This window comes from Lactuca serriola, chromosome 9, assembly GCF_051521515.1.
Source record: "Lactuca serriola cultivar US96UC23 chromosome 9, Lser_US96UC23_V15, whole genome shotgun sequence".
Lineage (NCBI taxonomy): Eukaryota > Viridiplantae > Streptophyta > Magnoliopsida > Asterales > Asteraceae > Lactuca > Lactuca serriola.
In genome coordinates this window covers 171273725-171287792 of record NC_136416.1, presented here as the reverse complement: position 1 = coordinate 171287792, position 14068 = coordinate 171273725, and the positions used below count along the sequence as shown (strand labels likewise).

The window sequence follows — 14068 nt, the reverse complement described above, 5'->3', positions numbered from 1 at the left end:
TTCCCATATATATAAGTTGTAGTCTTCATAGCCTAATGCAATAAATTATCATAGCATATTAAAATCAAATATGGCTTCACAAAAAGCCATTTCCCGTGTATTCTTCTTCTTGGTCCTATGCTTGGCCCATGGCTTAGCCCGTAAGATCATGCTTGAAGAGAGCAACGACCTTGCAAGACGACTTGCTGCTGAACCTGATCCTGATGAACATGTACTTGTACCTGCTACTGATGAACCTGTACTTGTATCTGTACCTGCTACTGATGAACATGCTCTTGTACCTGCAACTGAACCATTATCATCTAACCATGAACCCATGAGCGGTGCACCTATTGGCGATGAACTTAAGGGCTTGGATGCAGATCAAGTTGAGTGTGGGCGTCCGGCCGTAATTCCTGTTCCAATGTGGCGGCCCCCGCCAATTCCTATTCCAAATTGTCCTTCACCAGAATGTCAACCAGCATATGCTCCTCTACCCCAACCTGCCTACCCACCACAACCATTATACCTTCCTCAACCCTTGCCCCAACCAGCCTACCCTCCCCAACCTCTGCCCCAACCAGCATACCCTCCCCAGCCTGAACCAGGATGTAATCACCCAGCATGTCAGCCTCAGCCCCAACCCTTCTACCCACCACAACCCGAACCAGGATGTAACCACCCTGCATGTCAACCTCAACCCCAACCGGCCTACCCACCCCAGCCTGAACCCTTACCTTTCTACCCTCCCCAACCCGAACCTGGATGTAACCACCCAGCGTGTCAGCCTCAACCTCAACCGGCCTACCCACCACAACCCGAACCCTTACCCTTCTACCCTCCCCAACCCCAACCTGCTTACCCTCCTCAACCTGAACCGGGATGTAACCACCCAGCATGTCAACCTCAACCTTTACCCCAACCGGCTTACCCACCACAACCCGAACCGGCTTACCCACCCCAGCCTGAACCGAGATGTAACCATCCAGAGTGTCAGCCTGAACCGAGATGTAACCACCCAGAGTGTCAGCCTGAATCGAACTATCCTCCCCAACCCCAACCCTTCTACCCTCCCCAACCCCAACCAGCATACCCTCCCCAACCCGAACCAGGATGTAACCACCCCGCTTGTCAACCTCAACCTCTACCTCAACCAGCATACCCACCCCAACCTGAACCAGCATACCCACCACAGCCCGAACCGGGATGTAACCACCCAGCATGTCAGCCTCAACCTCTACCTCAACCAGCATACCCACCCCAGCCCGAACCGTTCTACCCTCCCCAGCCAGAACCAGGATGTAACCACCCAGCGTGCCAGGCTCAACCCCAACCAGCCTACCCACCTGAGCCTGAACCAGTATGTAACCACCCAGCATGTAACCCTCAACCCGCCCAACCAGAACCAGCCTACCCACCCCAGCCTGAACCACGATGTAACCAAGCGGAATGTAATTCTCAAACAGGAACGGACTGCTCGCAGTCCGACCTCGAATGTCAACCACAATATACTCGTCCGCCTACACCAGCACCAGCCTATGCTCCATGGCCACAATACCCTCCATGGCCGCAATATCCTCCACGTGCTGAAACTCTACCATCGAATGAGGTTCATAAAAAGGAAGACAATGAATCTATGACAGAACACTAGTTCCTCGGGCGGCGTTTCTAAACAACAACATTTCCGTTTCACCAAACCATAGAATTTAAGATATAGCGTCTTGCTTAAATGTAATTTCTCTATTAAATAAAAACTCATTTGTCTCATGTCTCAATCGTTCCCTATGAAATCAAAGTCAATTCCCTTCGTGTTTACTATAAAATGTTACAAATTAGCTATTAACAAAACCCTAATTTTACCATGAGTGGTTTCGGGAGGGCAAGGAATACGCTCTTGTGATGATCTCCGACAGAAAGCGTGGTGAAGCGGAGGAAGATACGGAAGCAGACTGGCGGAGGACCGGTGGTTGTAATTCGATTTCCAAACGGTGGTTACGCGTTGTAGCGACTCGAGGACTATGAAGCTCGCCGTGGTCGAATTCCTCGACGGATATCGCCGGTGAATCATCGCCGTACATGCTAAAGCTAAACTTTCTCCTCCTTCTCCTTCTCCTAGCTTCCTTTCTCCATTCATTCATCGTCTCTCTTATTCTCTCCGGAATTAATGCAGCTTTGTAGTTTGTCCCCATCTTCAAAACAATAGTGTCGATCATATATTACTAATTGAATAAAAAACATGAACAATTTCGTGAATATACCTGAGTAACCAAAGCATACAATGGTAATGTACTATAGCTACAGAAAAACTGTCCAGCAAACCCCAAAATCAGGCGTAAATACACGATCAAATGATGGTTTAGAAAGCAAGAATTATATCCAAATTGCCACTGTGAAAATCATAACACACATTTAATTAAAAAAAAACAATCAGAATCAAATTTAATTAAGAAAATAAAATCTTACCCAAAACCAAAAGAAAGAAGCCAGCTCGAATGCATTCTGAAACAAGCACTGAAAATTTAGTCCAATTTTCAACAAGAAAAAAAATAATGAATATTTCACCTGAAAAAGAATAAAATGGAGTAATGACAATAATAGCCCTGGCTTCTTAAACCAAAAAAGCTCATCTCTAGGGTTTAGCTTAGTTTTAGTAAAATATGCAGTAATTCCAGCACTTTCTAGAGCCAAAGTAGCGATAACATGTTGTAGTTTTGTCCCCATGATTAAAACAAGCTGAACATGAACTTAAATCATCAGAAAATAATTTATCTTTTTTGGGAAATTATAATATTATATACATAATGAAATAATGAATACTTACAGTAACAGGAAGTAAAGCAATCCAGAAATAACGATTAGATCCTGAAAGAAAAAAAAATGTACAAAATTTAATTATTTTTTTGACACAAGTGTGATGTATAATACACAGGGTCTTTTATTTCTAGATTGAATAAAAAGTCTTAACGAGGCTAAATGACCATTTTACCCTTACCTTTCACATTAAACAGCATAAAAGCCACAACAAATCCCCAAAGAGGGCCACTACAAGGAATAATAACATGAGTAATTTTTCACATGGTAATAATTAATATCCCTAAAATATTATCAATTTTATAAAAGAAATTTGTTTTATTTTAGTTTTACCTCAATCCAACTATCCTTTGAAATTCTTCTTCCATAGAGCGAATCATATAGCTGTGGAAATCAAATTTCGATGTGAGGTTGTGGTTCTGTTGAATAAGAAAAACAAAAATAAATAAATAAATAGTAATCATCAATATATATAATATGTGAGGACATTATATAAAAACAGAAAAATAATAATTAAAAAAATGTACAATGATGAAGGCTTTACGCAACATAAGGTAATCAGCACGAACAACCGAACTTCCAAATTGGCGAAAAAAACAAACCTACAAATTTAATGTAAAATAAAATGTGAAAAATATAATAAAGTTTGTTTTATTTAAATTATATAAAACATCTGTTATAATTTGTATTATACCATCCAACTCAAGAAGCCATTCCTAATCAATGGATTTGACATATGGAATTCAACAATTGCTGATTGCCTCTTTGTTGTCTCATATCTTGATAACTCTGCATAAGAAAATTTTAGGAGGGCAAATTGGTAAATTCACAAATGATATAATATATACATGTACCAGTTAGGACATCATGCTGATCCATTTGAGCATCATCTTCCCATATCCTCCATTGGTGAATCTAGCAAAAAATTACCATAGTGAAGATAAAAAAAATTATCAAGATTGTTTACATTCATAGTCATAGACTAATCGAAAGAGTAAAAGAAAAAGACATTTTTAACCTTCACTATTGCCAGAAGCATGGTTAAGCAGCTATATGATATGTGTGTAATTGCAATTATAAAAATAAAACGGTGTAGTTGCTCAAGTCCTTCATCAGATACAAATGGCTCATAATCCTGTACATTTAAAAGAACATTAAGAGGCTGTTTTTTTTTTTTTACTTAATGAGCTTAATGACTTAATGGGTTAAGCCAAAGAAAAAAAATAGCTTGATGTATTATGACACTAACCGTTTTACCTATTTGCCCTTCTTTTTCCTACCACGTTAATATTGTTAAAGATTTGACTTTTGGAATGTAAGGGTGAATTGGTCATTTAGTCTCATTCACTTTACCAATACAGGACTTAGTGAGGAAAAGAAAAAACAGCTCCTAAGGTTGAATTAAACTATGCAAATAACATAATTATAAGAGATATTTAACTCACCTTTTGACAGATTTTGTGATTTAATTTGTTCAAAAGTTGTTGTTTACTATGATCCTTGTTTTCTTGATTCTTATCAGGCTTGTTGCATGGAGAAAATGCAGTATCATAAAACTTTGAAGGGATACAAATATTTGATATACTACTGGAGGTAACTGCAAGAAGGAGTGATATGAAGCCAAGAAGCATCAACCCTGAAGACAACAATCACATCATGATGATGATGATGATGATGATGATGATGATGATGATGATGATGATAAAGATGTAGCAATTACCTTCTTTCATTTTCTCAACAGCTGCAAGCATTGGCTTGCGTTTCATTTTCTTCAACCACTGGAAGAACATTCATTATAATTTATAAGATCATGTTGATGTTCATATAATTTTGATTTTAGGGGAAAAGAGAAGGATGATGAAGCAACTTACATTGCTTAAGTAACGAATTGATTCCTCCACAAGTAAAGAGACAAGAACAAAGATAGTCATAACAATAGCAATAGAACATGTTGGAGTTAAAGCCAAAGATCTGGAGTCTTCTTTGGCATCATCAGAAGACATATTTTTTACCACTTTTAAGATGATAACTGATACGATATTAAGATCACCCTACAACTTATTCCAAAGCATGAAAGGAACAAGAAGAATTGATTAAACTAAAACCCTTGATCAACTCCTTAGACTTAATTAAACCCTGTTTTTCAATGCAAAAGTTTGTTTTTTTTTTCTCTCACAATCGTAACTTATAATGTAACCTCTCATAGGCATTTAGTCGAACAGGTTACGTGCTCTCAGGATTCATGAATGAACAGATGCCAAATTTGCTTTTTTGTTTGTTGAACCAGAAAGAAAACCGAAAAGTGGTTCTGCTGGCAAATACCCAGACAAAACTTGATGAGCTACATCTACTGTAATTCAGAAGTGATTCTGATTCCACAGGTTTTATAAGATTGAACTGACGAAAACTTAAGATACCCATTTCGCAATTTTCGCAAATGCCCAAGAAACTACACCCGCTATAATCCAAAGCGATTAAACAAAAGTATATATGGTTTTTGTAGAAATAAGTAGTCGCATTCCGTGATTCCCTCCACGTGGAATGTAGAACGTTCGTTCTTCTGATTCTCTTGCATGAACAGTGAACACAAAAATACTCCAAGCGGGCGGCTGTTGTTCCCATGCATTTAAAACTTGAAAGTGTAGTGTAGCTGTGTAGGTGTATATACATAAACAAAAATATTTTAGTCAACTCTATATAGTGCCAAAACGGTTGTAGTGTCGGGGTGCTTGGACCCATATGTTTTGAAAATGGGGGACGATTTATAAAAAAATAATGTATTTTTTGATTTGTACATATTTTTTTATTAAGTTTTTTCTGTCCATATTTACCCCTTAAACTTGTTTATATATATACATTTTTAGTCTTTACAACCGGCTACATTAAGTAAGCCGGAAAAAACGACTTAAAATTTTTTCATTTTATACACATTTAGTTCTTAATATTTTTTTTTTTTTGTATATTTAGTCTTTAATATTCTTTTGTTGCAAAATAAATTTTTATTGTTTTTGTACACATTTAGTATTTATGATCGGTTTTTTTGGATTTTTCTTACATGGGACAATCATTAATAAGGTGTTTGGGGTTGTTCATGTTTATGGCCACCACCACCCCCTCCTTGGCTGCATGGTTACTTAGTTATTGTGATTTGGTTTAGGTCTTGTGTTCTGGATGTCATGAATTCTTCATATGATCACGAATTTTAACGATCTTTATATTTACACGTTTGTATGACTCACTATAATTTTTGTTTAGATTACTCCCGTTAAAAAAAAAACAATATATTTTTAATTACGAATTATTAAAAAAAACGTTCATACATACATTCATAAAGAACATGTGGATATAAAAGATCCTAAGTAAAAATATATTATTTTTTAACATGAGTAATCTAAACGAAATATATAGTAGACTTAAATACTAACGCGTGGATATAAATATCGTTAAAATTTGTGATCGTATAAAAAAGTTACGACGTTCAGAACAGAATGACTAAATGATTGTGTTGCATAGCCATAAACATACATAGCCCCCGAACACTTTATTAATGATTGTGTTGTGTAGAATGACGTGAGAAACCCTAAAAAAATCAACCATCAGTACTGAACGTGTACAAAAACAACAAAAACTTATTTTGTAACAAAAAATATTAAGGACTAAATGTGTACAAAATGAGAAATATATACCCTTTTAAGTCATTTTTTTCGGATTATCTGGAGTAGGCGATAATACGTAATAAGGACTAAATGTGTACAGTTAAAGAAATTAAAGTGGTAAATATGGACGAAAAAAAAACTCAGTAAACAAATGTGTACAAATCTAAAAATATATTACCCTTTTAAGTCATTATCTATTTTAAATACATAAATTAGTATTTAATGTTTAATAAAGATAACATTTTTTATATTTATAGTGTTATTTAAGAATGAAATAACTAATTGTATGGTATTTGTTTACTAAATTGACAACATATATATGCTAACATTACTAGATGGTCTATTTTTTAAATTCAATCAACAAATGATAATCAACTTTGCAAAAATCACATTGGAGACTAGCTAAATAATTTTTTAGACCATGTTTCATTATTTTTCACGGATACCACATATACTTCGTAAAGTCACATAACATAAATATCTATTTAAATAGAGAAATTAAATATCCTCCTACCTTTTCTTCCTACCTATTTAAAATAATGACAAATATACAAATTTAAAATCTCAATCAAATTTAAATTAAATTTAATAACACTTGTCACCATCTAAAATAGGTAGGAGGATAGTAGGAACAAAAAGTATGAGACTATTTAATTTCTCATTTAAATATTAAATAACAACAATGCAGTGGTTAAGACATGTAATAAAACTTACAATATTGTAATAAAAGAAGTGTTTCGAAATCTATCTATGTTAAAATATTATGTTTATTTTATTTATCATGTTAATTCAGGTTTACTTACAATCCAAAATAAGCTATATTTTTTTGTTAACATTTAGTAGGGTGTTCATGAATTGTTAACTGAACCGAAAATATATTTTGGAAGGTTAACCGATACTATCGGTTTGTTCATTTCTTGAACTTAAACCTAAACTGAAAAATCAGGTTGCCAGTATTCGGTTAACCTATTTTCTCGGTTTGGTTATCCGGTTAACCAATTAACCATTACTAATTAATAAAAAATTGTTAAGATTACTAAACCCCATAACAAATTTCCTAAAAAAGAATGAATGTCAATGAATAATTTGTTTAATTATGTTGTTGCCGTTATCAATAATGGAATTAGGATGAATTATCAAATATCCATGGAATATAGAAAATACTATCGACTAATACAAACATATATTTTTTTAAATAATAGATGAAAAATAATCAAATATTTAGTTATTTATATGAAATGGTAATGAAATGATAATTTTAATCTATATCATCCTATGTATATTTATAACAAATGCTAATGATGACCATTATTGGTTTATAATGGAAAATATAAATAATAAGACCGATTACTAATTATAATTGGAAATTTCTAAGAAATAATTTGATGTTAACTTAAATGACAAAATATAAACAATATTTTAAAAAATAGAAAATAAAATTTCGATTTTTCGGTCAACTGTCCTAGCAAAAAAACATGAACCTTAACTGGACCGAAAAGCCAAAGATTTTACCGATTCGGTTAACCAAACCGAAAATTCAAAAATATCGGTTTGGTTAACCTGAAAATCAATACGGTTTTTAGGTTTTTCGGTTCGGTTTTCAGTCTTTGGATATTTTGAACTCCCTAACATTTAGTATTCTTTTTTGTCTATATAATAATTTTATATACTAAACTGGAAACCACAGGTTATAACTTAGTAAAATATATTCCCAACAAAGTCACTAAAACTGTAATAATCAGATAATCTCTTACAATTGAAAAAGTAAATAAAGATAGCTTTTTCTCTAAAACACTCAAAAGTCAAAACTGCCATTTTAACCAAAATGTATCTACGATCCCTCCTCCATTTCATTTGCATCCTCCCCTTTTAACTCATTATCAGTGAACAAATCCACTTGAACAGGCACATCCTTTAACTGCTGTGAGGAAACAATATTCTCAATGCTTTTTTTAGCAGCCAACTCTTTACTGTTTTCATCAGCTACCGCCACGTCATCTTTCTCCAAACCACTTTTCTTTTCACCTTCTGCTGACGTGTCATCTAGTTTTGGGGGTGGGACAAAAAAGGGTATTTTACCCCTTTGCCAATCATGAAGAACCATCTTTGCAGCAGTCGTCAGATCAGGTTCCCCTCCCTGTTAACACACACAATACAATATCTTTTTATATTTTACTAAAGATTTCTGATTCCATTCCAGAGTTAGACAAGTGGAATTGGAATAGAGAATTAATTACCCTCAGTAGTTTGCCTGATAACTTGCATAGCTGAAGCAGAAAGTCATACTCATCCACCCTGTTTGTTATACACAAAACACAATCTACTTACAAATTGAACTTTTAATTTATACATTTAAAATATTTATTGTTTAAAATTACTATAGTTCAAAAAAATAATAATAATAAGGCATACCATTCTTTTATCTTGTATGCTCTTTCAAGGTGCTCTTTCTTGACACGATTTAACACCTCCCCAATATGCTCTGTTGCATCATGCAAATTTGTAACTCTCACCTAAACAATAACAAAACTTATTTAAATTCAATCACAACAAAAAAAATGTGAAACCCTAAAACCCTAAATCCTAGGGTTTAGAGGGATGATAAATCTAATGAGAAAACTAACCACTCCTTTCAAAACAATATCAGTTTCAGTGTCACTGCTTCCATAAACAACACCAGGGCAATCAATCAAGAATATCTTCTTTGTAAGTGTTATGTATTGCCAAACTTTAGTCTCCCCAGGGATTGGAGCAACTTTGCAAACCTTTTTATTAAAAAGAAATAGTCAAATAATTTATAACAAAAAAACATCACATTGTGATTCTGAACACTAAAAAAATAGAACTTACATTTTTCGTACGCAAAGTGTTGATTACAGATGATTTTCCAACATTGGGATACCCCACAAATCCAACTGATATTGCTTGTTTGTCACTTTTTAGGCGAGAAAATTGTCTCAACACAGATAAAAGAGAGTTCTATAAGAAATAAAATTAAAAATCATTAACATAATTAGACAGGAATTATATAATGGAGAGTAGATAAATAATGAAATATGATATATTGATATCAATTATTACCTTTCCATAAGACTTGTTAATGCTTGCATGAAATGCTAGTGTAGGGTATTCCCTAGATAGGACCCTAAGCCATCCTTTTGTAACCCATGGAGGTGTCAAATCACACTGTAGAAAATACAAGGAAAGTTGATTATCAGTTAAATCATTTACTTTTTTGGGGAAACTTCCTAAAACGGATAATGGTTTATGATTATACCTTGTTTAATAATAAGATCATGTGCTTGTGTTTGCAATGCTCTTTCAGATGTTTCTCAAGATGATGGCATCTTGTACCTTGGGGATCCCTAGCATCGAGTACCTGTAATTGATGAAACAAGTATGATTCGATAATGTGAAGTGATATTGTGAATTATACAAAATTAGCAGAAGAAGACTAACCTGGATGACAACATCTGAAGAGTCTATGACTTTGTAAAGTTCACCCCAAATGCGTTTACTCTGACCCTTTTCAAACATTGTGTGGCGAACAAGATCCCTGAATCCATCTGCATTTGGATCCACTGGATCATCACCATGTTTTTCTTCAAAAGCATCTACAGAGTTGGAACACATGTTAGTGCAAGTTTTGATCAATTAGCAATTCGCTAGAAGAAGACAAGGAGTTGCATGAAATCAACTCCAAAATTGAAAAACAAAGGATAGATCTTCATGGGTAGATAAGGTTATTTTACCTTGAGAACCATCGGCCCTCTTAGCTAATGATTCATAATCAGAGACAGCTAGCTTTGGACGTTTTCTCTTCCCCTTTGGTCCAAATGCATCAGCAAATGGCTCGGTATCAAGAAGGTGAACTCTTGCTTGCTGTAAAATAGGTGAAAAAAACCAGTATTAGAAAGGGTAAATAAAGATCATAAGGTGAACTCTTGCTTGACTAATGGTTTACCTTCTGATGATCATTCAATAGGGACATTGGCAACTTTCTCTCCTTCATTATGACATTATAATTGCTGGAGAGTCGACTTTGTAGCTCTTCACGGAAGAATTCAAGCTCTTTCTGATTTACAACTCTAGTGTTACCTGAATGCCACAATTTTATGTTGTTAATACGTATAACTGGAAAACCGATATAGATTTTGTTACAAACCGAACACCAACAAGGTCAGTTATCAAATTCTTCTACAAAAATTTCATATCAATACCAAATTTCAAGTTGAAAACTCATTTTTTAACGTCCAACTAAAAGCGCCGCCCTAATTTTTCTGGAACAGATGCAGTAGCTCAAACTTGTTAATCGTGTGTTTTGGAATCATGCATCTGCCTTGAATGCCTTACTATGATACATATTGAACATCATGTTCTAACAGTATAAAGTACGAACAAAAATCGAAAATGTTACTTACCAAACCAGCGGCGATCAGGTTGTATGCGAGTAGATGGCAACTCCTTTGACTGCAATTCGTGTTTGAGAATTGTTCCTTTGCTGTCACGCTTCGGCCTCGTCTTGTACATCTTAAGACGACGAACGGTGGCGGCGGTACGGGCGGTGCCGCCACTTTTGTTCTTGTTGCCGGCATCTCTGTTGACATCGAGTGAATGCTTCGGCTTTCCCGAAACGTTCACTGACCTCTCTTTCTTCTTCACCATTTTTTCCGATCAAACTTGCTACGATAAGTTGATCGCCTACAAGTTCTGTGCCGCCCGCAAATCGAAGATGGTAAATATGAGGTCGAGACCGACACCAATGCGGCAGCCGGTTGTTTATAGGGTTTTGATGATGTTTAAGTGATTTACAAAATAGTTCCTTTACTATTTTTATATTGGCAGTTTCAGTCCATTAAACTATCTTTTTCAAAGAAAAAAATACATAATTTGATTTTCAACAATTACATGAGATCTATCCTTAATCAATACCAAATGATAATTTAATTTGATTTCAAATAGTCATTATTTGCTAAATAAATTGAAAGGTAATAAACCCTAGAGACATATGGTACAAAAACTTCGATCAAAATCCATTATGTATTTTTTGTGATTGGGATTAGACAAGTATCACAGGAGAATTTAAGTTAAGTTTGATTATGTGTTAAGAGAAGAGGATTACATACACTTACATGTTAGTTCATCTTCGTAGTTAGTAATGCACAAAGTGGTTCTTAGGGTCTATTTTTTAATATAACAAGTATATATGAAGAAAAAAAAAGACAAAATTACATGAATGGTCCTTATGGTTAGGGATGAAAGTGGGTCTAAACCTGGACCGGATGGACGTTGACCCAAAAAACTCAGAATCGAGTCCGGATAAGATAAGTCTGCAAAGTAAGTTACAGAGAACCATGTTCGATGTAGCATCCGACTTAAGCCAGAAGGCTAAATGAAAAAATAATTGAAACGGCCAATAAAAGTATCGCAATCGTCGTTAAGGGTAAAGTAGCATGTAGCTAGAAGAACTACGTGCTATAAAATGATTATATCACACTAGAACATGAAATGAGGTATATTCCATTCTAGAGTCTGACTCAAAAAGACCTGAGTCTAGTCATTGCATCGTACGATGAGAGGTCATTAGAACATGACTCATCAGTCTGTTATGATAATCAAAGTAGATGGAGCAGGAGTTTCCGATGAAGATCAAATTTAGACGTAGGAAATACAATTATTACCTAGGATGGAAAGGTAACGTGCAAAGTTATTATACAAACACTTCCTTTGATGATTTCGGGCGGTAATCATCATAAGGGAGGTAATTGTGACACCCGCATATTAGGGCTAGTCAATTTGAATGTTATGAGTGTTAAAGTTGACTTTTAATAGAAGGTTATTTGGGATAAATAATCCTAACCTAAATTATAGTATACGTCACAAGGATTCCACACATATAAATAACCCCTAAATCTGACTTCGTGAGAAGATGATTTTTCTAACATTTCAGCATAGCAATATATGTATCAAAAACCGAAATTGAAAACGGTCGATTGTTGTGACATCCCCAAATTTCACGGCCAGAAAAGACCGATTTGTTTATGCATTTTTTTTTTAAATCAGAGAAATATTTTAAAGAAAACGGTTGCGGAATTTGTTCCCAAAACAAGATATGATAATAACTTATCAAAACATTTCTCAAAGAGAATGTATTTTCATTTAATAATAAAACCTCAGAATGTCATGTTCCGATACAGACATATAATCATAAACAGAACTTACATTCAATTACACTAATGATTTATATCTCCTTTAAATATCTTTGTGAAATATGTCTTCGCATTAATACATGTGATACAAAGAAAACTGAGTGGGTCAAGCTTGGGAGCCTGGTGAGCATATAGGGTTTTCATCCCACAATGTTATATCATATATTTATAAATATAGAACATCAAAACTTGTACAATTTCACCATATAAAGGCAACTCTTATCCCACCACATCGATCCTCACAATGACATGATCTAAACTCTCGTATCTAAAATTTTCCTCTTTACATGATCCCTACTCACGGATCTAAAACTATCATCTTAACCCGATCCATACTCACGGATCTAAAACTAACATTTTCCCCTGATCCATACTCACGGATCTAAAACTAACCTCATGATCTGATCCATACTCCCGGATCAATACTTATACCCAATCCATACTCCCGGATCAATAATTGTACCCAATCCATACTCCCGGAATAGGGACAATTAACGATACCTTAATCTTGATCTGATCCATACTCCCAGATCAATAACTGTGCCCAATCCATACTCCCGGACTAGGGACAATTAACTTAGTCTTAATCCATACTCCCGGACTAATAATAAGTTTTATCATTTTACCTGATCCATACTCCCGGATCTAAAACTAACATCTTGGTCTAATCCATACTCACGAATCTAAAACTAACCTCTTGGTCTAATCCATACTCATCCTTTTATCACACACCAACTATCTCATCTACCTATGTTCTACCCAACATATTTGTAGATATAAAATACATATACAATTTAACTCATTTAAAAACTATATAAAACATCCATTCCACACTCATCTCAAATAAACAATAATATATAAACACATAGCACGCATTTCATAACAAATACTTCATATTTATGTGTTAGAAGAAAGTAATCACACACTCACTTGATTAGAAGATGATCGGACAGCACTACGGCTTGTAGAAGTAGTATTCTTCGGTAGATCTGGAAGATCTTCACAAAAATTGGCTTCTCGCGGGCAGAGCTTCGGCTCGAAAACTAATTTTCTCGGGATCTTCGGGAATCTCGGGAGCGTAAAACTTCTTTCCAAACTTGGATATGAAATCTGGGATGTCGGGATGGCTTCAGGGGTTTAAACGCAGAGCTTCGGCACGAGAAAGAGAAGAAATAAGCAAATATGCTCGGAACCCTCGCACCCCTTTTATAGGAGCCTGAACCGCCTCGATACATTGGGCGTACTCCATAAATCGTCACTGCATGCGTATGGGAGGCACTCGAGTCCGAGACTAGTCATGCTTCGTTGTACGTTGGGCGTACAACTCTACGCTGGGCGTAACCCGGATAAGTCCGGTGACTCCCCCTTCGGATAATATCGGGTTTAATAATTAAATTTATATTTTAATTATTT

At 35.1% G+C, this 14068-nt stretch overlaps 2 protein-coding genes across 3 annotated transcripts; both read right to left on the bottom strand.

Annotated features, from left to right (window-relative positions):
• Window positions 1-1700: 1700 nt before the first annotated feature.
• LOC145072147 (MLO-like protein 14) lies at window positions 1701-5434 on the bottom strand. 2 transcript variants are annotated; one of them, XM_079018533.1, is made up of 14 exons: window positions 4662-5434; window positions 4511-4568; window positions 4236-4426; window positions 3809-3925; window positions 3645-3705; window positions 3485-3579; window positions 3318-3392; window positions 3124-3209; window positions 2972-3021; window positions 2801-2841; window positions 2542-2712; window positions 2443-2478; window positions 2238-2366; window positions 1701-2168 (listed from the first exon to the last, which is right to left on the bottom strand). In XM_079018533.1, the coding sequence occupies exons 1-14, from the start codon at window positions 4791-4793 to the stop codon at window positions 1836-1838; spliced, it is 1575 nt and encodes a 524-aa protein (XP_078874659.1). In that variant the 5' UTR covers window positions 4794-5434; the 3' UTR covers window positions 1701-1835. The 2 variants fall into 2 exon arrangements, with proteins under 2 accessions (XP_078874659.1, XP_078874658.1); XM_079018532.1 differs by having other exon boundaries at window positions 2443-2712.
• A 2698-nt stretch (window positions 5435-8132) lies between these two features.
• ATNUG2 (GTP-binding family protein) lies at window positions 8133-11210 on the bottom strand. Its single transcript, XM_079019811.1, has 11 exons — window positions 10868-11210; window positions 10411-10544; window positions 10199-10328; window positions 9906-10060; window positions 9724-9825; window positions 9528-9632; window positions 9297-9425; window positions 9071-9211; window positions 8859-8959; window positions 8684-8741; window positions 8133-8583 (listed from the first exon to the last, which is right to left on the bottom strand). Exons 1-11 carry the CDS (start codon window positions 11109-11111, stop codon window positions 8278-8280), a joined length of 1605 nt encoding a protein of 534 aa, XP_078875937.1. The 5' UTR covers window positions 11112-11210; the 3' UTR covers window positions 8133-8277.
• Window positions 11211-14068: the final 2858 nt, after the last annotated feature.